At 36.3% G+C, this 22,781-nt stretch overlaps 3 protein-coding genes and 1 long non-coding RNA gene across 5 annotated transcripts; 2 read left to right on the top strand and 2 right to left on the bottom strand.

Moving 5' to 3' along the window:
* Positions 1-856: 856 nt before the first annotated feature.
* On the top strand, positions 857-3,367 carry LOC112190717 (uncharacterized protein YwbO). Of its 2 annotated transcripts, none has more exons than XM_024330191.2 (8): positions 857-1,000; positions 1,185-1,335; positions 1,437-1,559; positions 1,658-1,701; positions 1,858-1,983; positions 2,630-2,714; positions 2,910-2,966; positions 3,056-3,367. In XM_024330191.2, exons 2-8 carry the CDS (start codon positions 1,189-1,191, stop codon positions 3,134-3,136), a joined length of 663 nt encoding a protein of 220 aa, XP_024185959.1. In that variant the 5' UTR covers positions 857-1,000; positions 1,185-1,188; the 3' UTR covers positions 3,137-3,367. The 2 variants fall into 2 exon arrangements, with proteins under 2 accessions (XP_024185959.1, XP_024185960.1); XM_024330192.2 differs by having other exon boundaries at positions 933-1,070.
* A 132-nt stretch (positions 3,368-3,499) lies between these two features.
* LOC112190718 (uncharacterized protein YwbO) lies at positions 3,500-5,682 on the top strand. The gene is made up of 7 exons (XM_040513473.1): positions 3,500-3,880; positions 3,984-4,281; positions 4,390-4,439; positions 4,582-4,707; positions 4,798-4,882; positions 5,208-5,261; positions 5,359-5,682. Exons 2-7 carry the CDS (start codon positions 4,012-4,014, stop codon positions 5,434-5,436), a joined length of 663 nt encoding a protein of 220 aa, XP_040369407.1. The 5' UTR covers positions 3,500-3,880; positions 3,984-4,011; the 3' UTR covers positions 5,437-5,682.
* Positions 5,683-5,896: 214 nt separating this feature from the next.
* On the bottom strand, positions 5,897-9,451 carry LOC112190716 (E3 ubiquitin-protein ligase At3g02290). Its single transcript, XM_024330189.2, has 5 exons — positions 9,132-9,451; positions 8,017-8,373; positions 7,400-7,826; positions 6,922-7,031; positions 5,897-6,296 (listed from the first exon to the last, which is right to left on the bottom strand). The coding sequence occupies exons 2-5, from the start codon at positions 8,134-8,136 to the stop codon at positions 6,270-6,272; spliced, it is 684 nt and encodes a 227-aa protein (XP_024185957.1). The 5' UTR covers positions 8,137-8,373; positions 9,132-9,451; the 3' UTR covers positions 5,897-6,269.
* Positions 9,452-18,469: 9,018 nt separating this feature from the next.
* Positions 18,470-21,058, bottom strand: LOC121051500. Its single transcript, XR_005805901.1, has 2 exons — positions 20,830-21,058; positions 18,470-18,879 (listed from the first exon to the last, which is right to left on the bottom strand). It is a non-coding gene; the product is annotated as an uncharacterized LOC121051500 (long non-coding RNA).
* Positions 21,059-22,781: the final 1,723 nt, after the last annotated feature.

The raw sequence follows: 22,781 nt of genomic DNA, 5'->3' as shown, positions 1-22,781 counted from the left end.
CTGAGTCAGTCAATGTGAGACGACAAACTGATATTAGATTTGGCCGTTAATCGTTACTGTGTTCCGAGATACTGGGACAAGGGAGCCGGGTCGGATCGGGTTCGGCTTTGAAGGCCTACGTGATTGTGGTAATCGGATCTTGGATTTTCTTAAATAAATAAATAAAAAGTTTTATTTATGGTTAACTATCTGAGGACAATGTAAACATCATTTGAACTTAATGCTTAGTCTAGTGATAAGACAATTTTCTACGATCAAATCTTCACATTTATAGAAGATTTCCGTCTACTCGACGGTCGGTCACTCGGTCATATCATTAGTAATTTCTTATATGTGGTGTATCTTTATATATTTTATTACATTCAGTTATGTTCTTATTATATTTATTTGCCAATATCTCGTTACATCTCCTATTATTTCATTAATTTTTATTACGATGTAGTTCTTACATTTATCGGTTGTAATTGTCGTATTTCTTATTAAAAAGAAGAAGTTTGACATACTTCAATATTAATAAAAAAAAATGAAGTGTCAATATAATTGGTTGATTTATTAAGTTACATGCTTTGTTGGTCGGTCGATTTTGAAATACCTATGTATGACTAAAAAAATTACGAGTAAAAGGACAAATCTTTAATTAAAACAGACCTTTCTAGTAGGTAGATGATATGACGGATTAATGAGAGCACAATAGAAGGTAAACTGTAAAAAACATGGACATTTTTAGCATAAAAGTATAGTTTGATGTAACAGACGGACGACTTTCTCCAATTCCAAAATTCCATAAAATTGGTAGGTTATTTCACACAAAAAAAAAAAAAAAAATGGTGTGATGCAATGCACCTTTCGTTTTGACTTTTGTGGTACTTGTTAGGTGATGAAGCAGAGACCATAAGAACTCGAAAACGTGGAACATATTCGAAAACGTTGAAGTCACTGTGTTTGGTTCCCTTCTATCGGAGCTCCAAGTCTCAACTTTCATACTCTCACACACAAACAGGCAAGCAAATCAGCAACCTTTACCATCAAAGCCTCTTACTTTCATTCGTTTCATCAATCTTTGTACCTATGTATATCCAGAAACCATGTCTCTGATACATGAATTGTGGATTCAGTTCTATGATTTTGTAGTTTCCGGGAATTGTCTGCGCACCAATCTCATTTTTAGTGTAATTTTCTTGCAGAAACATGGCTGAAGGATCAGCTGGAACCAAACCTGCGAAGAAGCTCGTCGAAATTGATATAATTTCGGATACTGTGTGCCCATGGTGCTTTGTGGGCAAGAGGAATCTCGACAAGGCTGTGGAGGCATCCAACGGTCGATATGACTTTAGGGTACTCTTTTATCTTTACTCTCTGATCATTCTTGCCCTTATTATTGTGCATGATGATGATGATGTTGTTGTTGCTCATTTCTAGATCCTTAATGTTTGCAGATTAGATGGCACCCATATCAGCTTAATCCTAATGCCCCTAAAGAAGGTCTTGATAAGAGTAAGTACTATGAGCAAAAATTTGGGTCTGATATGTCTGCAAAAATGGGCAATAGGATGTCAGAGGTATTCGCTGTAGTTGTGTGTATGAACCATGTCAATTTAACACTAAGCGCATATATGCTATATGCTATGCATTCACTATTTTGTATTGACAATTGCAGATTTTCAGAAGCCATGGCCTCGAATATGACCTGTCTGGACTCACGTACGTGTGAAGAATGATTTTGATCTTATGTTGTTTTTTTAGTTTTCGTGTTGATTGTGGAAACGGTGAACAAGAAGTTCATGTTGTGGAAAGTGTGGAAATGAATGTGTTTTGTTAGGTGATATCTTGATTAACATGTGTGTCGAATATGTACAGGGGAAATACTCTAGACAGTCACAGGCTTATCTACTTTGCCGGGCAGCAGGATCTTGCGAAGCAACATGATCTTGTTGGTGAGCTCTTTCTCGGGTACTTCACACAGGCAAAGTACATTGGGGACAGGTAATTAAGCTACTGGGTTACTTGGTCATGAGCTTTATAAATATGCTGGCTTTAAGGTTGTGTAGATGGAGTTTGTGGAAATGTGTTATATGTAAACCACAGCCACTCTAAAATGAGGACAGAAATTATGACTTTATGAAAATCTCATGTGGTATGATCTACAACTGCCTTTTCAATTAACAATAACATAACTCATATGAGAATTTTATCAGTCTGCTGTATACAGTACCAAATCTTATGTAGAGAATTGGTTGCTCTGCACCAGAAAACTTGAATAATAGAAAAGCAGGAGGGAAGCCATTTGGAGGGTTCATGGCAAGATTGATTAATTTTCTGATTTTCCATAGCAGTCATTTAAGTAATTGTTCCTACTTAGTTTGATCCATAAAAACAGAACCTATTGTGATGATCACCCTAGTAGGTATATATCTTTCAGATCAGGGGTAAACTAAAATGATAGTGCAGTCATAATATGATACATCCTTCCCTAAAGATTACAAGGTAAAGAAGCAATTTCAAAGCATGTATATATATCTTTTTAAATAGAAAAATTGTATTTCCTCATTCCTCCTAAGATTATGCAAATCAATGCTATTACCTTCCTAAATTGAATTATGAGGCACAAAAATTTGCAATTTGGATATAGGGAATATCTTCTGGAATGTGCCAGGAAGGTTGGTGTAGAAGGAGCAGCAGAGTTTCTTGAGGACCCCAACCATGGCCTAAATGAGGTTCATACTTCACTGATTCTTTCATGTTGCTATTTTTCCAAGTTAACGTGTTAAACGAAGGCAAACATTTGGAGCATTGGAATTTTAGGATCAGAGTGGAACTGTTGAGCTTACTGATTCAGATTGTGAGCACTGATTCTGTTTCATTATTGGCAACCCAAATAGACTGACTTTGCTTATTGTGATAAATTGAAGGTTAAAGAAGACCTTAATAAGTACTCGGGCAGCATAAACGGAGTCCCACATTTCGTGGTGGGTGATGACATTCAACTCTGGTTTGAATGTTTGATTCATTTCACAAATCAATCTATTAAATAATGATTTTCTGGTTCTTTTGGCAGATTAATAATGGAAAGCAAGCATTGAGTGGTGCTCAACCGCCTGAGATTTTCTTGAAAGCTTTTGAAGTAGTAACAAAGTGATACGGCCGCACATCAACAAGCATTACTCTCTATGATCTCCAATAAGAATGCAACCTCAGAAATACGTATGCTAAGTGATTAATAGCAGTGAAACAGTCTTGTTTCTTATGTTTTCAGAGTGTGAGTCGTAAGGATCATTGATTAGGTGATCATGTGTGGTATTGATTTACTGTCTCATATATACTGAAGTTCCCAGATTTGCATTTTCCCATCCAGATATAGTTTTTGTTATTATTCTCTTGGACCTCTCTTTGTTTTACCTACTATATATGTCACCTAATTGTATGTATAATTATACAAGAAACAATGAATGGTGACAAAGGAACATACAGTAGAGTATCCCCAAATTTCGACGATTGCCATCTACAACCTTCAGAGTTGATACAAGAAAGTAGTCGACGATTTTTTAGGGGAGTCGAATTAAGGGAGATAACGCTTCTTGCCATTGGTGGTACCATTCTGGCCGACACCAATTCCTAGATTACCAAAAGCTTCTTCTTAAGAAGTTCCTTGGTTCATAATTAAGCTATTGAAATATTTGTTCTCTAAAGGGTTAACTTAGGGTTTAGTATTGGGCTATGAATTTATGATGTATAGTTATTCAAACAAATGTGAGGCATCCGTAATTCCGTACTTCCAAAAAATAAAAAATATAAAAATGGTGTAAACGTAGAAGCAAATGTACGTCCGTTAAAGTATCCGTACCTCACTACACATGGAATTGGCTTCTCTCTTCTCCAAGTGGTAAGCTGTTATGAAACAGGAGCAAAAACCATTCAATAATCCTGCCATTTCAGATTCATTTGTGGTTTGGTTTGGTGGCTCTGATTGTTTGAGTACGTACCAGTTTCACACAAAGCATTGCATGAACAAATATGGCTGCAAATCATCCCTTCCGAGTTCCGAAAAAGCCTTGCACAGTCGACATCATTTCGGATCCGGTATGCCCGTGGTGCTTTATAGGCAAGAAAAATCTTGACAAAGCTCTAGAGGAGGCTGACCCTCTGTACGTGTTTGAGCTCCGGTGGCATCCATTTCAACTTTATCCTGATATCCCTAAAGAAGGCATTGATAAGAAAAAGCATTCTGAGGATAAGCATGGCAGCACTCATATATCAGAAGTAGTGGAAATGCGTATAGGAGATGTATTAAATCATTAATTCTATCGTTTCCATGCATGTGTATATCCTAATGTCATTTGCTACAAGTTTATGTCCAAGATTATTCACTATTTCCCCTTTCACAATTTGCAGATTTTGAGAACCACCTACGATGCGCTTGAATACAAACTTTCTGGAATCATGTAAGTGTAATACATGATTCATTTTCGAAGACCTTCATTATATGTCACATTCCAGTGTGCCGTAGAATTTTTCTCATTTTTCGCCTTGCTTATCATTTTTGTTTTTGCTTAAAACAACAGTTTTGGTGTTGCAAATTTACAGGGGAGATCCTCTAGATTATCACAGGCTAGTATATTTTGCTGGGGAACAGGATCATGATATGCAACATGATCTTGTGGATGAGATACTGCTTGGGTACTTCACAGAGGAAAAGGACATTGCAGACAGGTAATAGTTGATAATGGTTGTAAACTTGTAATTAGTGATTTGTTAGATCTGATTAAGAGGCACAAGCATTTGCAATTTGTATATATGTAGGGAATATCTTCTGGAATGTGCTGGTAAGATTGGTATAGAAGGGGCAGCAGAGTTTCTTGAAGATCCTAACAATGGGCTCAATGAGGTATCTTTTTCTTCATTGATTAATTCCTTTAATGTTTCTATTAAGCCCTTGTTTGGTTTGTGGATTAGAGGCGTGGGAATGGGACGAGAGTTTTCGCTTCTTACGCGATAGTAAGTTTGAGAAAAATCGAAAAGAAGGAAATTTAAACCCTTCTGTCTTCTTGGGTTTGTTTTTCCTTTTGCTTGAAAAATTGAGTCATTTCCATTCCGCAAACCAAAATGGACCTAAAAAGAGAAAAGAAGCAACTATATGATCGAACTGTTAAGGCGTTAAGCTACTGATTCAAACTGTGGGTTTGATACATTGTTCTTCTGACACACTGAAGGTCACTGAAGATATTAAGAAGTACTCGAGAACAAAACAAGTCCCATATTACGTGGTGCGTGATGCAACTTCATATTTAGGACTTGAGCTTTGTTGCATTAACGAATAACGAATTACTTAGATCCCTTAACTGTTAATTATTACCTTCGCAGTTTAATGGAAAGGTGGACTGCGTCGGTGCTCAGCCGTCTGAGGTGTTCATGAGAGCTTTCGAAGCAGCCACAAAATGATACAACCTCATCTGGAAGCCTTCAATCTCCATCTCTAATGGTGATGGAGCCCTGGAAATACGTAATTGTGTACATGTAAACATAACTTTGCTAGAAAGTCATCTGTTGTATATTAAGTGTACATTTGTTGTATAACCAAATTGTAAATTAGGTCTGCATATATGACCTTGATATATAGTCACTCTGACAAGAATATTAAACAGAAATTTTGTAAGAGAACATTGTTCATATTAACCACCCCTTTTATGGTACAGTAGATGAGTACAATATTAAATCTGTTGCATAGAACGTTATGAATTTGGACTTCATTGCAAACTGAAGTAGAGGACATGAGTGTAACCGCAGAGCTTACGTGAAAAATAACCCAGATCACAATGACTGAAATGATTGACAAAACTCTGAAACAAGCCTTTGCTGAGCAAAACCTTACATCAACTTAAACGGGGTTTGAGGGAGTCGATGAGTAAATTCCATCTATATAAAAGGCTGAAAGACCAACCAGCAAAATAACACCCAAAGAAAGAACACTGGTAACATAGATAAGCTGTACAGAAAGTTTTCTCTCTACTGGTGCAATGCTATACTTAGATGACTTTTGCCAAATGCACGTAAACTTGCAAGAACTATCACATTTTTTCTTCCAAAAGAAAATTTTCCAAAGGAAAAAAACATTTGGATAAACTGCACTTACAACATTGGTTATCAGAAATTAAGTTTATATGTACTATCGATGACACTATTTTTTTTAACATGCGGTATTCACAGTGGCATCACTTTCTTTAGTATCTATCTTCCTGATGTTGCTGGATTCATCGACGACGCGTCAATCAAGATTAAGTCGTTTCATCGAATGCCATGACCTACAAAAGCCAAACGATAATTCCACAGTTTAGACTCTACACATTCATGAATAAAGACATTTTTTGTTCCTATCTTGATATCAAAAGAAATCCTAGAAATATAGCTTTAAATAGCATTTTTAGTTTCTAAAGTTGATATTAAGGTATGCAACATCCATCCCTCTACACTACAGAACATCGGTAGAGTTTCAAGACAAAGCACAGTAGTGTAAAACTTTCAATTCCCAAGTGAATCTGCCTGCTTGATTGTACCTTGATTGAGCAAAAATCATAGATATTAAACAATATAAAACCAAATTGCTTGATCTTGCAGCTCAAGTATTGTGTTGGTGAGACAAAGAAAGATCTACTCCAGGACAGAACTATATAGTTACAATTTTTAAATTTAACCTTCACATATGTTATGGCAAAGGAATTTCCCTATTATATAACAAAATAACACTAAACTACAACTGAGAAACTATTTGGCCATATAAGATATATCTGGGAAATTAAGAAATCCCAGAAATATATTATAACAATATAATAGAGATGCATGCCTACTAGAAACTATGACTGCTGAAATATTATCATGACTCATGAGTATGAACAAAGTCTGCTTAAGGAAAAACATTGGTAATGTTACCTTGCCACAAACAGGACAACTTTCACTTCTCTCCATCCACTCATATATACAAGCGAGATGATAATGATGAGAGCATTTTGTCATTATTTTGGGGTTTTCTGGAGTATATTCTGCATACAGAGGCAAATGGTAAACAAGTGAGAAGTCATACAAAACAACAGTATACTTTCCAGAATTATAAACCAATCAAAATTGCAGGAAACATCAGAAGTGCAAAAGTACTCTATCCTAATAAAACTAGCATCTGACATCAATGCCAAGACCTCACCCTCCCTTTACACATACAGTTAATTTGATTCAACTCAGCAAACAAACATACAAACCAAGTCCAAACAGGATTGGTTCATCATTGATATGAGCAAAAGTGTGGTGGAAGTAGCCATCGGAAAATGCTGAACATCCAATGGGGGCAAGTTCTTTTCTTATAGATTGAGAAAGAAGAAGAAACACTAATATAAAAAATACAAAGGAAAAATACCTTCAAGACATGTTGGGCATACATCCTCTTCTTCTGAAGATGTATAAATGATCCCAAATCCGGTTGTTGCTTTTGCAGATGACAACTTCATCGAGGACCTGGAATGATGTTCTTTTGATCCATCTTCACAAGTAGATCCATTCCATTTGTCTCCTGTACTCAAACATTCTGAATCTGCATCAGTATCACTTCTTAGAGGTTCAGTCTCCTCATGAGAATGACTAGTGCCTTTCTCACGCCTAGAAACCAATCCATCCCGCTGCAAACGGATGTATCTGGGGTCAGCATCATAAGGCAAGGGCCTTGGAGGAGAGCGATACATGTCAGATAAAGAGCTATCAAGTGAGGCTGCAGAAGTCATCGATGCAGCCCCCTGAATGGATGAGGGGAGCGACTGTAGTTCCCCTCTTCTGAACAGTGATGAATACTACAAATAACAGAAGATAAAGGATTATACATCCATCTTAAATATAAAGACCCCACAATTAATACTACATATATTTCTCTTAACAATGGCGTGCGGATTATGAATTTGAAATGTGTGGTATTTCAAAATTAAAAAGAAAAAGAGACAAAAATAAGACTATGAATTCACTATCAAGGATCACTAAGCATACCACATTTACAAAGTTTTGAAAAAAGCAACCAAGACACGGACAGTTCCTCAATGCAGAACTGTTTGGATTCACATAATCTTCAAAATCATCAGCATTCAAACAACAACAGACAGCGCCCATAATGCCAGTGTCGAAATACACCTCCCCAACAACTCTACACTCTCATATGCCGAAAAATTCAAGCTCCACTTGCACTAAGAAAACCTCTGGGAGCACAAGTGTGCTTTGATAAGAACGAGAGAGGACACAAAGCTCGCAGAAGTCCGACTACCTCCGCGGACCAGCACCCTCCCTCTTCTGACTAACAAAGCTGGACGGCTTTGTGGTTTTGATATAACTTAAGGTTGCATTCCTCACCTGCAAAATAGGAGACAGTCATGTTTAAGTTTCAAAGAATCACAATGACAAACAGAAACGGTAAGACTCTACAGACTTGTCATCCGAGTGCAGTAGATAAATTAACTAAAGCACAAGACAGACGCAATGGATGTCAACTAAGCTAATTGGGATTTACTTCAATCATCATTGTCGTATTCCCTGGGAAAGATTGCAGGCACATAACTAACTGCAGTTCTGATACCATGACTCCCATAGATCATGCTTCTAAAACAATGAGAGCAAGATGACAGAATTGAATTGATAAAGTGATTAAGATAAAATTTCACAAAACAAAATCTCCAAGAGAAACCGTCTCACTAGTGATAAAAAAAAGTGACCATCTTTCATAGCTTTCCTCATAAGAAGGCCATAACCAACATACAAAACGCAGAGAAATAAATTTGAAGTCTCACCAGATTGAAACTCATCCATGCAAATATCCTTTTCTCCTTTCTCAAGGAAATTAAAAGTTGAAAAGATCAACCCAGAACACACATAAATCAAGTAAACAAGATCAATCCATTTGAAAAGATCAGATTTTGAAGCAGTCAGAAGGTTCAAAACCAAAACCCAATTTGCAAAAACAAATTTTGCAGCAATCAGACCACCCATTAACACCAAAACAGAACAAAACCCTTTTGCAGATATCAAATATGACACAAACAGAAGAATCAAAAACACTGTAGAAAAAAGCAATAATTGCACAAAACCCAGATTAACATAGAGAAAAAAAGTACCTTTAGGTGGAATGGAGAGAAGGATAGAGATTGATCTTGGTGGGCGGATAAAGACAGGGGCACCCAGGAATCGGAAATCCAGTATAAAAAAAAATTTGGATTCTTTGGATAAAATTATATATAGATGATTCGAAAATCAGATACTAAAAATGGGTGGGTGGGTTTTGTAATGGAATTTTGGTGCAGCAATTGTGGGTTTTGGATTTTGGGGTGATATCAATGAAGGCTATGAATGCGCGGAATTTTAAAGCCACCTCCTTTAATCTTTCTCCTAACAGTGAGTGGAACATTCTACATCCTAATTTATTGTGTGAATCATAAAGAATGCAAATTTAACTTTTTCATGATGATGACCCAATCCCAAAAGGAATAAAAATTAAACAAATATCTCTAAAAAAACGTAAAGTAATGATTTCGTTTTTGTAGTGGCCGGAGCTTTTGTATCTTAGTCAAGAAATGTTCTTAAATTTATACCTTTATTTTTTTTTTTTGATTGCCTTATTTATGCCTTTATGGTAATTGTCTTCGTCACTTATTCAAATTGTTGGGGTGTATGAGATCACCCATTTGAATTATTGGGAATTTGTGATTTCATAATCTCATATTTTGAATTGAGATTTTATAGCTGAAAGTTATTGAATTAACCCATTGTGTAGAAAATACCCCTAACATTAACCTGTGTAATGATTTTCTGCTCTAGAGTTTTAATATTTTTTAGCACTATAAGTTTTTCGATGATAAAACATTCATAAGATGAAATCAGTTTTGCTATTATTTTTAGTCCCAATAGTGTGATGATGCAACAATGCGATACTACGACTCTAATTTTTAATTATGATTGTATAGGTCTGTACAATTATGTCAAAACCTAACACTTGAGATTTCAAAGAAACTCTAAACCTACGATCAATTAAGCATCAAATTAATATTTATTTCTTTCAGTTAAATCTACACATAAAAGAACAATAAAGTAGAAAATGTAAAACGAAAAACTCATCAAAATTGATATAATTACATGATGTGGTACATCATGGCAATTTCCTTTTTGGTATGGTGCTTCTTTATGAGCATGGTGTGGTGCAAGCACCATTCAGTTGGTAGGTTGGAGGAGGCGGCCATTATCTTTTTTATAGGGTTCTTAACAAGAATGATACTCGCTTCTGATCAAAGTGTCGGCCTTGAATAGTTTAGTTAACTAGAGACACAACTCGCCACAAGTTTGATACATTGCTTCATATAATATCATCCTCATTGTAGTTGAGACAAAACAATCATAAAATGAAATTGTCAAACCACCATTACAAGCACCAATTTCTTTCCTTTTCTTTGCTCTTAATTATTTCACATAGATTAATCTATTTACAACAAAAGTTAGTTTACTTCCATCATAACATTTTCAATCGACACAAATGTTCTCCGTGGCTCTTAACATTCGATTTCATTTGATACATGCCTTTAAAAAACAAAAAAAGTTAAGACAGAATGAACAAGATTCTTTTATTAATATATAACCAGAAATTCTTAATTACCGATGAGATATATAAAAAATTGATAATTGATGAAGTCACAGTAATCTATGAATAACTAATTGTTATATAAAAAAAAGGTTCAGGGTCTATGTCCCTCCTTTGTATTCTATGCTTTCATTAATTAAGGCTTGAGGGCAGCCGCACCAACCCTCTTTTCAAAAAAAAAAAAAAAGGTTCTCTCACTTTGTGAGCTCTCTCTTAGGCTTTTCTCATGGCAGCGGTGTGGCTATTTTTCTCCAGGATGGAGCCTTGGTTTCCTACTTGAGTTCTCATGAGGTGAGGATTACGGCCTTGGGCGTTGGCTCTTCCTAGCACTTGGACCCCTTGCTGTTGCTTTTTGGGCTTAAGGTTTTGTACTCGGGTCTCTATTTGATTCAAGTTATATCTTTAATGCCTTAGAATGCATCTAGCTGCATTGTTGGGCCTCTTATTTTTATTTTTATTTTTTCTCTCAGTTGAGCCCAAATAAGCCCTCTCTAGGTAGGGTGATTATTTGGGAACATAAATAAATTGAGGAAGAGTCTCAATTGTGTTCCCATTTTTCCCTAGTAATGTCAGATTAATTGGTTAGTATAAACTTCTGTTGGGAGCTTTGTTAAGAGCAAGGTAAAATGCAAAAGAAACTAATTCATCTCATTCCTTTGATACCTAGCAATGGGGAATGAAGTACACATATAAAGCCTTGAGATATGATACAAAAGCAAGTACATAGTTTGTCTCTATTCTAGCTTGTGGTCTTGGTACTTGGATGGACATAGATAACAATTCACTAATGGGTACTGATAGGAGCATTTTAATGCGGTATTTTAATAGTTAATTCCTCACATTTTGCTTAGTTAATTCCTTAACTAAATCGATTTTTAATTCAATTTCTATTTTTAGGTACATTGGAGTAGATGAAGGTGAAATGAGCGTTAGGTCCATAATTACCTGGAAATGATGGAGAAAAATGGAAATGTACTAAAAGATCAATTTTACACATATTCCTACTCCGGCTAGGAGAAACCAAGCCAAGCAAAGAAGAAGGAGCGGCCGCCTGACCAAATGAACTTCAAATGAGCTGAAACCTTCCAGATCCATTCTAGACACCCAAAGGATCATTTCTTATGAAGAGTGCCAGAGAAAAATATGAGTGGAAGGCCTTCAAACAATCAGCCCAATTCTCTACAGAAGCAAAACCGGAAAACTGGACCTGTAAGAGGTCCAGCAGCATTTTCGGCCCAACCACATGGCAATACATTCTGAAATTTTACCACAATGATCTACACTCATAGTGGAACATTTCATATGAAGAAGTCAAAGGCTAAAACTGAGTTCTTAGTGGAGATAAAAATTAAAGGAATAAAGGAAGAGAAAGTGATCTTACCTAACAAATCCACTAAGTGTTTAAGTGCTCTTACCTAGCAAATCCACCAAGTGTTTAAGTGCTCAAACCTAACCCATTATGATTTGTTTAAAGGCCAAATAGTGTTGCTTGGAAGCCTATAAATAGAGACCAATTCACCATTTCATAACACATTCCTTCATCCATCTCATCTTCTTTGTCTCTCCATTTCCTTTCCATTTTTCTCTCCATCCTCTAGTGCATTCAACGTTTCAAGCAAGGGAGAAGAAGAAGAAGAAGGAGCCGTGAGCATCATCATCCATCCTCCACCTTGAAGCTTGCTTTCGAGATTCAAGAATCCATAACGTTTCATCCTTCATCCCCATCTCCATCTCACGGTGTAATTCAACCTCTTTCTTTGTAATCTTGCTTAGTTTCGTGAGAATTGTTTTTAGTTAACATTTATGTTTGAACAAGGTTTATATTCTGAAATTTTATGATTGAATAAAGAATTTCGATTCTTATGTTGTGATTCCAAAGTTGCTTATGTGTGATTGTTCGATTGAATTTGCTTGATAGAAAACTTTTATATGTTTATCTTATTTGGGTCGACACTTATAGGATTTGCATGTAATTGGTGCTAGGTTTAAGAACATGAAATCGACTTTTCGTTTTGTGTAAACTTGAATCAAAGTAGTAAAGGTTTTGGACAAAAATCGTCATATCCTCCATCATCCACCTTGAAGGCTTGCTTCCAAGATTCAAGATCCAACCATCTAGCTCTCCATCTCCATCTCCACTCACGGTGTAATTCGTTCCTTTTCCTTGTAACCTTTTTGGTTTCCTTGTTTGATTTCGTATGAACTTGTTTCTAGTTAACAATAATGTTTAGGGCAAAGTTGAAGCCCAATTTCTATGTTTAAATAAAGAATTTCGATTCTTATGTTGTGATTCCAAAGTTGCTTATGTGAGTTTGTTCGATTAAATTTGCTTTACAGAAAACTTTTATATGTTTATCTTATTTGGGTCGACACTTATAGGATTTGCATGTAATTGGTGCTAGGTTTAAGAACATGAAATCGACTTTTCGTTTTGTGTAACTTGAATCAAAAGTAGTAAAGGTTCTGGACAAGAATCGAATTTAATTGAAGAGGATTGCAATTAGGTGGACTTTTCCATAACTAAGTTGTACACTTGAGTTGATAGCCTTTCTCTATGTCTAATGCGTTGAACATGTCATGATTGACTAGCTTTCTAGGGCTTGATTGCATGTTTGATAGGATTAATCTAGGTGCTTTCGCTTAGGTTAATTAGCATTGAAAAGTAAAATATGGGAAATCATTTGCTTTCGAATGTTTCACATGATCAACTCCTCTCTCATGACTTGGAAGAACAATTATAGGGTTTGAATCGAATTTGATTACATGGAATTGATTTTGATCTTTGTTCCTTGCGTTCCACCCTTGTATATATGTTTTTACATTTTCTTTATTTTATTTATTTTAATTTTAATTTTAAGAATCCTAATCCCCCCCTTATTTGTGTTTTCTTGTATATATTTATTCTTTATTTTATTTTGTAAATAATACTTTATTATTTTAATTCTTTATTTGTTTATACAATTGTATATATTTATATTCTTTATTTTATTTTTGTAAATAATACTTTTCTTTATTTGTTTCACAATGACAGGTGTACCCTCAATCCCCGGAATAGAACGATCCCTATTTGCTTATACTACTAACGATATTTCAGGGTTAAATTGCGCGCTTGCCTTTAGTGTCGTCAATTTTTGGCGCCGTTGCCGGGGATTGAAAAATCACTTGTTAAATTGTGTCATTTATTGTATATATTTGTTGTTTAAAAATTGTTTGAAACTTAGTTTAAATTAACTAGGATGTTATTTATATTTTTGAACACGAATTTTAATTGTAGGTTGTAAATTGAGAGGAATAGGTGAAGTCTCTTTTGTTAATATTGGCCTAAACCCCTTATTGGTACCTAGCTAGGTCCCTTGAGGTTGAGGGCGGCCTTTATTAACACTTGTTGAACTGTCTTCACACTTATGAACTTTCTCATCTTAGTAAGAAAGCCTATTTGAAATGGTGTCTAGGAAGGGGACAACGTTCATGACGGGTTTTTGAATCCAGAAGTGCTTGCAAATGGGCGTAAACCACAATGTGGGAGTAGCTCATGCCAAAATGGATTTTTCCTCTCGTGTTCGTCCTCCCCCACCTGGCCATTTCAGTAAGGTTGCCCAAACGATTTGAAAGGGAGTTTGTGTCTAGGCGACTATACTTGGGCCGCACGTCCACTTGATTTACCGCTTGGAATTTGATTCGATATCAATAATGTTTATAATAAAAGAAATACTTGTGAATACTCTATACGTGTAAATTATTTTGTTGTTTCACACTTTAATACTTGTAAAAATACTTTTCACGTTTTATACTCACTTGTACTTAACTTGTGTCTTTTGTACAATATACTTGTTAATTTTACTTGTAGTTTGTAATTAATAGTTATACTTGTTTTTATTTTGTATTTCTTTGTTAATTATAGTTACTAACTTAATTTAATGTAGGTACCGTCTGGCTGCAAGACGTAAAATACAAGCGCTACTTGGGAGGCAACCCATGCAAATCAGATTTGCTTCCTCTTTCCCTATTTCTTTTTATTTTTCAATTTTTCTCTTTAGTTTTTATTTTAGGATTTGTTTTCGTAAATGTCTTCTATCTATGCTTACTTATTACATTGCATGCTTTTAATTGATTACATTGAGGATAATGCAATATTTAAGTGTGGGGGAAGAGATTTATATTTTTGTCTTTCATTTTGAGTCCTATATATATATTTGTCTTTTATTTTTGAGTCCTTTATATAAAAAAATAAAAAATAAAATAAAAAAATATATATATAAAAAAAATTTGCATTCATTTAGTCTTATTAAATTCAGCTATTTACAAAAAAAAAATTAAAAAAAAAAAAAAAAAAAATAATAATAATAATAATACTAAGCCATGTCTGCATCTCTGTAGGAGTTGAGACTGAGCTCAAGGGAAATGTGAGAGCCACCGCCATAACCGCCACCTCCCTCGGAAGTAGTCTTCATGTTGCCCAAGATGTCCTCACCATGCATGGGGAATAGTGGAAGGGTTTCAATCTCCTGGTGATATTCTCCTCGTTGTTCCATGATCGATCCATCAACACCATAGCCGACACGTGACCCAAAGTTTAGATTAATGGATCTACCATCATCAGTAGAACTAGTGGATCCAAAATTGAGATCGAGAGATCCACCAACCGGAACGTTCCGAAATTCCTTCAACTTCTGCCTCTCACGAGCCTTGAGGTTCTGGAACCAAAAGAAGACGTTTTTGTCCTCGATCTGCCCATACTGTTTCAGATGGAGGCAGATCTCTTGAATCTGCTCTGAAGTTGGGTACTTAAAACCCTTATCATAGTAAAGGCCCTTGAGGATTCTTAGTTGAGGCGGTGTGGGAGCCCACCGGTTATTAGTCCCGGCTGCTTGGTTGTTTCCTCCATCCTCGATTTGTTGCTGGGTCTGTTGCTCCATTAGTTGCAGAGTTTGTGGTTCCATGTTGATGAAGAAAGAATTTGAGTTTCGAAAGAAAGGCTGAAGGGTTGAGAGAGAAAGACTGGAACTCGGAAGAATTTTCTTTTGGAGTGAACAGTCGCTCAGAATGCACCTATTTATAGAACGAGTGAGCAGATCTCCACCGTTGGATCGACGATCTCTGAGATTAAATCTACGCGTTGGATTAAAGTCACCCGAAAACACGGAAAAGCTGTTGGCTCGTGAAGGACACGTGGGGGAACCAAACTGATCTCGAGGAGCTGTGACAGATAAGCTACAGCCGAAAGCAGGTTTAATTGCCGTGAATCAAGGAAAAGAAAGGACGCGTGGGGGAATCAGACGAATCTCGAGGATCCGTGACAGACAAGCTATAGCCGAAAGCATGCCATAAATCCAGGAAAAGAAAGGAATATTTACACGTGGGGGAGTTTCTTGGGCCGTGAACTATCATAACTCTTCTCCTTCCCGGAGAAGCTTTGTTAAAACCGTGTGCCTGTTGAGATTTCTACCCTATTTTGTGCTTTACATATACATCCTTTTTTGTCTCCTCCAGATTTTACTAAGGTTTGTCTAAGCGTGCAGTTTCAAATTCCTTCTACTTCCTCATGGCTCGAACCAGGGTTACCCCTCGCAGGGGCGTCAATCAACGCCGTGTTCTCTCTTTGGAAGAAGAAGGTCGTCAAGCGGCCACTAGAGCTGGACTTACTCGTCCATGGGACCATCGTCCTATCCGTGAGCGTACCCGCAGTCCCCCTCCTCTGCCTCGTCGCTCTCCCAGACTGCATCCCGGAGAGTCTTCTTCCTCACCAGCTGCTCGTGCTCCTCGGCCTATGGCCACCCTGGAAAGCTTGTCGGATTCGATTGATGATTTGCGTTCCTCTCTCCGCGATGGTATTATGGTGACAGATTGGAGAGTCAATTGCATGATCGATTACATCTCTGAGATGAACTGCTCTTTGATCCGCTGTCACACTGCAATAAACAAGCTTGCTCAGGAAGTCAATAACTTGCAGAGTTATCCTCCTGGGTTTCCTCGCAAGGACGCTACTGCATCACAACATGAGGACCCGCCTCCGAAGGCTGAAACCAGCAAGAGGGCTGCCACTCGCCCGCATACCGCTCCTCCAAATGAGTAAATGGAGGTACAAGTCTAGGCTGAAAGACTTTAAACATTAAGCGCTGCATGGGAGGCAACCCATTTCAACTGTAGCTGTGGAGGAGACTTCAAACGCAGATTTGCTTTCTTGAACTCTTCCTTCTATTTTATTTTCATGAATTTTAAGTTGTTTTAGGTTTCGTTGTGTTAACTTTCTCTTCTATGCTTGATTTATGCTTTGCATGATTTATATTTGTTTATACATTGAGGACAATGCATGAATTAAGTATGGGGGAATGATTATTGCTTTATTGTGTTTTTAGTAGTTAGTTTTAGTAGTTAGTATATAAAAAAAAAAAAAAAAAAAAAAATTTAAAAAAAAATGAAAAATAGTTGATGTTGGATTGTGTTTTTATTATGTTTTTAATTGATGTTGTGATACACTAAGGTATATTGGATTAAACATAGTCTTGAAAAAGGGTAGCTGTTTCAGTCCCATTGCACATCGAGACTCCCTGTTCCCGTACCTAAGTGTTGAAATTAAATTAAATTGTAAAAAAAAAAAAAATGTTGGTTTTAGAGTGTTTTTGTGTGTTTGAGTCTTAGGATGCTTCTAACGTCTAGGATGAACATGTCTCCGAATTCATGGCTGAAGGTTTTCATAATCAAAATAGAACTTAATTGAATTCTGTGGTTAATCGACATTGTGATGCTTGTATGAAGATTTGAGATAGGATTGTAACTTGGTTCATTAAGCATGCTAGGATTAAGTCTGATTCATTTGACCCAAGTGAGCTGTTGAGCTAAAATACTTTCTTTTCGAGTGCTTATTGATAATTCTAGAATTTCTTGGCTGTATTTGCAAAACCTCATCATTCTTTGGAAATCCAATGATCATGTGCCATAGATTTTAATGGACTAGAGAATACTAGAACTCACTATGCCAAAAAAGCCTTCAGACGACAGATTATATCTGTCGTCTGATGAAGTAAAAATCTGTTGTCTAGGTGGCTGCCGTCTCTAAGCCATTCAGACGACAGATATTCTTCGTCGTTGATAATGCACTCAGATGACAGTAATCTGTCGTCTGAAGTACCTAATATTGAAGAATCGGAGTCTATCTGTCGTCTGAAACACCATACAACTACATATTAATGTTGTTGGAAATTCCCTTCATCAACGGATTCAAAAAAAAACTGTCGATGTAGTTAATGTAAGATGACAGAGTTTTTGTTGTTTCTGTCGTTTGATTGAACTAATATTAAGCTTAGTTGATTCTTCTGTCGTCTGATTTGAAGAACAACGACAGTTATATGTTGACTGATTTCATATGCAACAACATAATTCTGTTGTTTGAAGTTGGTAGAAACAACATATCAACCACTTACTTCTGTTGTCTGAGAGCTCTTTGAACTCTACTTTTCTGTTGTTTGAACGTGGTAGAAACAACATATCAACACCTACTTCTGTTGTCTGAGAGCTATTTGAACTCTACTTTTCTGTTGTTTGAACGTGGTAGAAACAACATATCAATCACCTTCTTCTGTTGTCTGAGAGCTCTTTGAACTCTACTTTTCTGTTGTTTGAACCTGGTAGAAACAACATATCAACCACCTATTTATGTTGTCTGAGAGCTCTTTGAACTCTATTTCTCTGTTGTTTGAACTTGGTAGATACAACAGATGATCATTTATTTATGTTGTTTCTATTTTCTTGATACAACATAATTGTGAAACCTGCATATATATGTTGCCTTTCAACCATTTCAACATCATTCGTTTACAATCATCAAAACCATAAAATTGGACTAAAATCTGCATTGAAAATGATGGCTACGTTTCATTGCATCAACATCATCCAAAATACAATCCATAGTTCCAACTCTAAATCTAGCCAACAGTTACATAATGATCAAGATAACCAAAAAACCATCTTATCGATCTCGATCATTTACCTAATATTGTACCAAGTCAAAAACCTATAAGGTAAAGAAAGAGTAGCTAGGCAAAGCAACTGCATGCATAATTTAGGTTCATCAACACTTTCCATCAGTTATATATAAATGCACAAAAGCAGTTCCTGATGCTACTCATCTACCTTAAACAGAACCAAAGTTAGAACTTCATAACATGATTTGCCCATTCAGCTCGAACCACATCAATATCCTTCTGTGTGTAAGCAAGATTTGATTTCCTTTCCCACTGAAACAAGCAAATGCAGCAAGTTATTATGATGCAATCAGATTTCATATTATAGGCATATTTCAGATTTGGACATAATAAGGTTCATTAAATTTAAGAAGCAAATGCAGCAAGTCCATTATAACCCAATAAACAATCATATATATACTGAACAAACATTTAATTCGGTCAAAAGCTATAAACCCATAACCAAAAGATAAACACCCAACCCGATTTCAAGAACAATGCAGATAAGGGAGCTAAAGCACATTTGGTAGCATAGTCTGCCCTCTAGACGTGTGCAATTTCATAATTAAAATATCATAACCATAACAAGGCAGGCCACATCAACCAAAGTAAAAATAATTAAATGGCATTCACATGATATAAACATAAAAGTCAGAATCAAAATTAATCAATAATCCCCGTGATCTTCATATTCACAAGATCGATGCCATGAGTATATGAACAGAGGAAACAATAGAAGGAAAAAAAAAAGAATTCAGGATGTACATTATAAGAATCTACATTAAATCTACATTGCCATGACAAATTGATTTAGGATCGATAATGCTTGAATCAAATATACATGTTTCTAACAAAGACCAAACTTCACTAAGCTGGGAAACACATCCCTATATAGAGGAAACTATTGATTAATTTGTGATTATGGTGAGAGATATCATAAATTGTTAAAAGTTAGTTTATGGTTAGGGAACTATCCATTTCAAGCATGTTGAGAATTTCACAGGAGCAAATTCATCAATGTACAAAATATTAACAGGAGATTTTTTTTTTTTTTGGAAGATTTAACAGAAGAGATAGAGATTACAAAATCATATGGAAAACAAAGCTGAGGTCATTTGTATAAAATTACACCTCTCCATGTCCCGCTGTACTCTGAAGAGGAAAACTGAAATGCAAAAAATGAATCTTCTTTTGGTCTTTAAAAAAGGAAAAAGAAAAAAAAAAGCTTGGTTTTAAAAAAAAAAGTGGAGGGAACAACTTTAACTCTTCAAACATCAAATAAAATGTCAAATGAACTATTTTCAATTGTTGTATTTTTTTTTTTAAATTCATCTTGATGTCAATGTACTTCACGTTTTATGTTTACTAAGAACTATGTAAATTCTAATAAGAAATAGTTTCCTGGAAGAACAGGATGGAATTTTTCACAAGCTTTCTTGATATCCCCAACCTTTGTTGACTTGGATGATCATCCCTACACTATGATCTTTCTGAGATAATCTGATCAAGTGATTAGTGCCAACAGAAACACCATTAGTTGAGGAGCACTCAAATAGATCTTCCAAGCATCATTAGAGTCATCATGTTAAGCCAACAGTGAATTTATTCTACACTTAAAAGTGAACAGCAATTTCAAGGGCATTTCTCTTCGGTAAGGAGATAGTAGCTAGTATTAAAGCCCTTTAATTAAGTTGGCTATTACTAAACTTTATTAAGAACAAATGTCATCTGGTAATCAAGAACTATTAAAACCATTCAATGATCATTCCAAAGAATTTTCCTGACCCCAACTTTCAACTTGGTTTCCTAAAGGGGCTTACCAAATTAGTTGTTCTACATTGCCTTATTGTTCAGCAACAAGTTCATATTATGACTTCTCCTAACTTGTACTCCGTGCTTTTCTTCACCCTTATTAACTTAATAATTTTTTGTACAAGAATAAGGTGCAGACTCCAACTAACATTATAGATGAACAGTGATGTCATGTTGATCTTTTGCTCATTCAAGTTGATCCTCAGGCTCTACTGCCCAAAATATGTTTAGAGACATATAACCAACATTCTAAACATGCTTGTTGCCTACTTGTTCCACCCAATAAGTTTCACATTAGCCTATCCTTAACGACAACAGTCCCACTTCAGATTAGAGCATAATCTCCAAAAAGATGAGCAATGTGCTATATGTCCAGTGGTTCAGACATGGAAGCCTTAATGTAAAAAGTACCTCTCTCTGTTATGATTACTGATTTCCTGCATAGATTTTTGCTCTCCAGGTTTCAGGACCACCAAGGCTCCATCATTGTGTTGGGTCATCTGCAAAGGAAACGATCAATCAGTATAACCAATGACATAAATACACCATGCCACAGCTCATCAAATCATTGCAATAGTTTGAATTTTCACAAAGTGTCTCCAATCATATCCTCCAAAGACGATTTCACCTCCCAATGGTGATTTTGGATCATGATTGAGCCAAATAGAGAAAATCGGCTGGCTCATACGACCTTGTTGCACCATGTTATACATGTACCCAAAAAACTAAAAAGGCATAAATCCAATATATGCCTTTGATTTTCTTTTTCCTTGACTAAGTTAAAGCAAAACCATTTTAGATGCTTTTTAGTTTTTCTTCCTCTTCAATTCACCTCTATCTCTCTCATCTCTCCCTTTTTGTTCTAAAAAAACTCTACTAAAGAGCTAGCTCTTATCTGTGGTTTACGTCCTTGGTGCGAGTCATCTGCGGAGTGATTTACAGGAAATTTTAAGCCAAATAAAATATATTGTTACATTCAGGACATGCATTGTTGCTGATTCAGATATACTTTGTAAGTTAGTGAACATAATTAATTAATGCAGAGGCATAATCAAATATGATCTAGAGAAGCTTACCTCTATATAGAAGCAACAAAATTTCTACTAGAGGCCAAACTGTAACACAAAAAAGGGAATGCTCACCCCTTCGATATCTCATTCATCAACATCGATCAACCCCTGGAAGGGTAAAGCCTGCCCTGGTCAAAATATTTCCTTCATCTCGCACCTAACTAAAAAAAAAAAGGGGTCACATACCCAAGCTTCAACAATCACATCCAACATTGCAAGTTTATAGAAGGAAAAGATTGTCAAGACCATAAGACATTGGCGACAGAGGTGGAGGGGAACATGTTGCTACTGCTGCTTCGATCAAGTGCTTCCACACGCCGCTCGGACGAGCCCGACACGAGAAACCCGGCTGTTGAATTTGAAGCATCAAGTTGAATCGGATTCGATACAAGACGAGACTGAATTGAGATACCCAAAGCGAATAACCCCTGAATCCAGGTCAACCCAGTGGCCACCAAGTTATTCGAAACCGGTGGGTGACATTGAGATAGGTAAGAAAGGGAAAGAGGGGATGTCGGAGAAAATCAGGGTTTGAGAGAAAGAATAATCATGAACCAAAGCATACAGATCTGGCCAGAAGAAAAGGTGAGAGATAGATCGAGAAGGAGAGAGACCGATATGAGAGACCAACGAGGGTGGAAGAACATCGAAGAAGAGGTGCTGCTAGGTTTGGGAGATGGAAAATGAGTTTTCTGATTTTTTTTCACCAAGTGTGGGAAAGCACGGGGCCGGGTCTAGGTAGATAAGTTTTAGTTCAGCCAAAAATAGGTTTTTGTCCACACAAGAAGAAATAATTTCTTTATTTACTCAGACAACAGAATTCTGTTGTCTGAGTTTTCTAAATTACAACAAACTTGAAAAAATGGATCTAGTATTGATTTTGATACTATTTAGACAACAGAAATAGTTAAAACTGTCGTCTGAAGACGTTCAAAAAAATCAGACAACAGAAAAAACCTCTTCTGTCGTCTGAGGGGTATGGTCTGAAGCATTTTTTGGCATAGTGACTCGACTGTTGTGACTGTCAAAACTTGTATGCCATAATATGCACTGATCCTGGATAGGATAGAAGGCATTAGGGTAACCACCAAAGCCAAACAAGCATGTGTCCCCAATTGTGCCCGTCATGGGACTCCTTAGAATGAACCCCTTTGAGCCTACGTTGAAAACCTTTGTTTCATCACCCTCACTACCCTACCATGAGCTTAGTACAGGATATCTCTACCCTTGTCTTAAGGACTTAGTAGAGCATGACATAGTATGTAGGGGTGACGATGAAAGACAAGTATGGGG

Source organism: Rosa chinensis, chromosome 2 (assembly GCF_002994745.2).
Source record: "Rosa chinensis cultivar Old Blush chromosome 2, RchiOBHm-V2, whole genome shotgun sequence".
Lineage (NCBI taxonomy): Eukaryota > Viridiplantae > Streptophyta > Magnoliopsida > Rosales > Rosaceae > Rosa > Rosa chinensis.
The sequence above is the reverse complement of the archived record's forward strand: the minus strand, read 5'-3'. Positions and strand labels throughout refer to the sequence as shown.

Excerpts from the sequence above, each read along its gene's own strand:
- LOC112190717 (XM_024330191.2), top strand. The coding sequence starts at position 1,189 with ATGGCTGAAGGATCAGCTGGAACCAAACCTGCGAAGAAGCTCGTCGAA. Across the intron at positions 1,560-1,657 it reads TGGGCAATAGGATGTCAGAG|ATTTTCAGAAGCCATGGCCT; the intron begins GTATTCGCTGTA and ends TGACAATTGCAG. Across the intron at positions 2,715-2,909 it reads CCAACCATGGCCTAAATGAG|GTTAAAGAAGACCTTAATAA; the intron begins GTTCATACTTCA and ends GATAAATTGAAG.
- LOC112190718 (XM_040513473.1), top strand. The coding sequence starts at position 4,012 with ATGGCTGCAAATCATCCCTTCCGAGTTCCGAAAAAGCCTTGCACAGTC. Across the intron at positions 4,282-4,389 it reads TGGAAATGCGTATAGGAGAT|ATTTTGAGAACCACCTACGA; the intron begins GTATTAAATCAT and ends CACAATTTGCAG. Across the intron at positions 4,883-5,207 it reads CTAACAATGGGCTCAATGAG|GTCACTGAAGATATTAAGAA; the intron begins GTATCTTTTTCT and ends GACACACTGAAG.
- LOC112190716 (XM_024330189.2), bottom strand. The coding sequence starts at position 8,136 with ATGGGCGCTGTCTGTTGTTGTTTGAATGCTGATGATTTTGAAGATTAT. Across the intron at positions 7,827-8,016 it reads TTCAAAACTTTGTAAATGTG|TATTCATCACTGTTCAGAAG; the intron begins GTATGCTTAGTG and ends TGTTATTTGTAG. Across the intron at positions 7,032-7,399 it reads ATGCCCAACATGTCTTGAAG|AATATACTCCAGAAAACCCC; the intron begins GTATTTTTCCTT and ends CTCTGTATGCAG.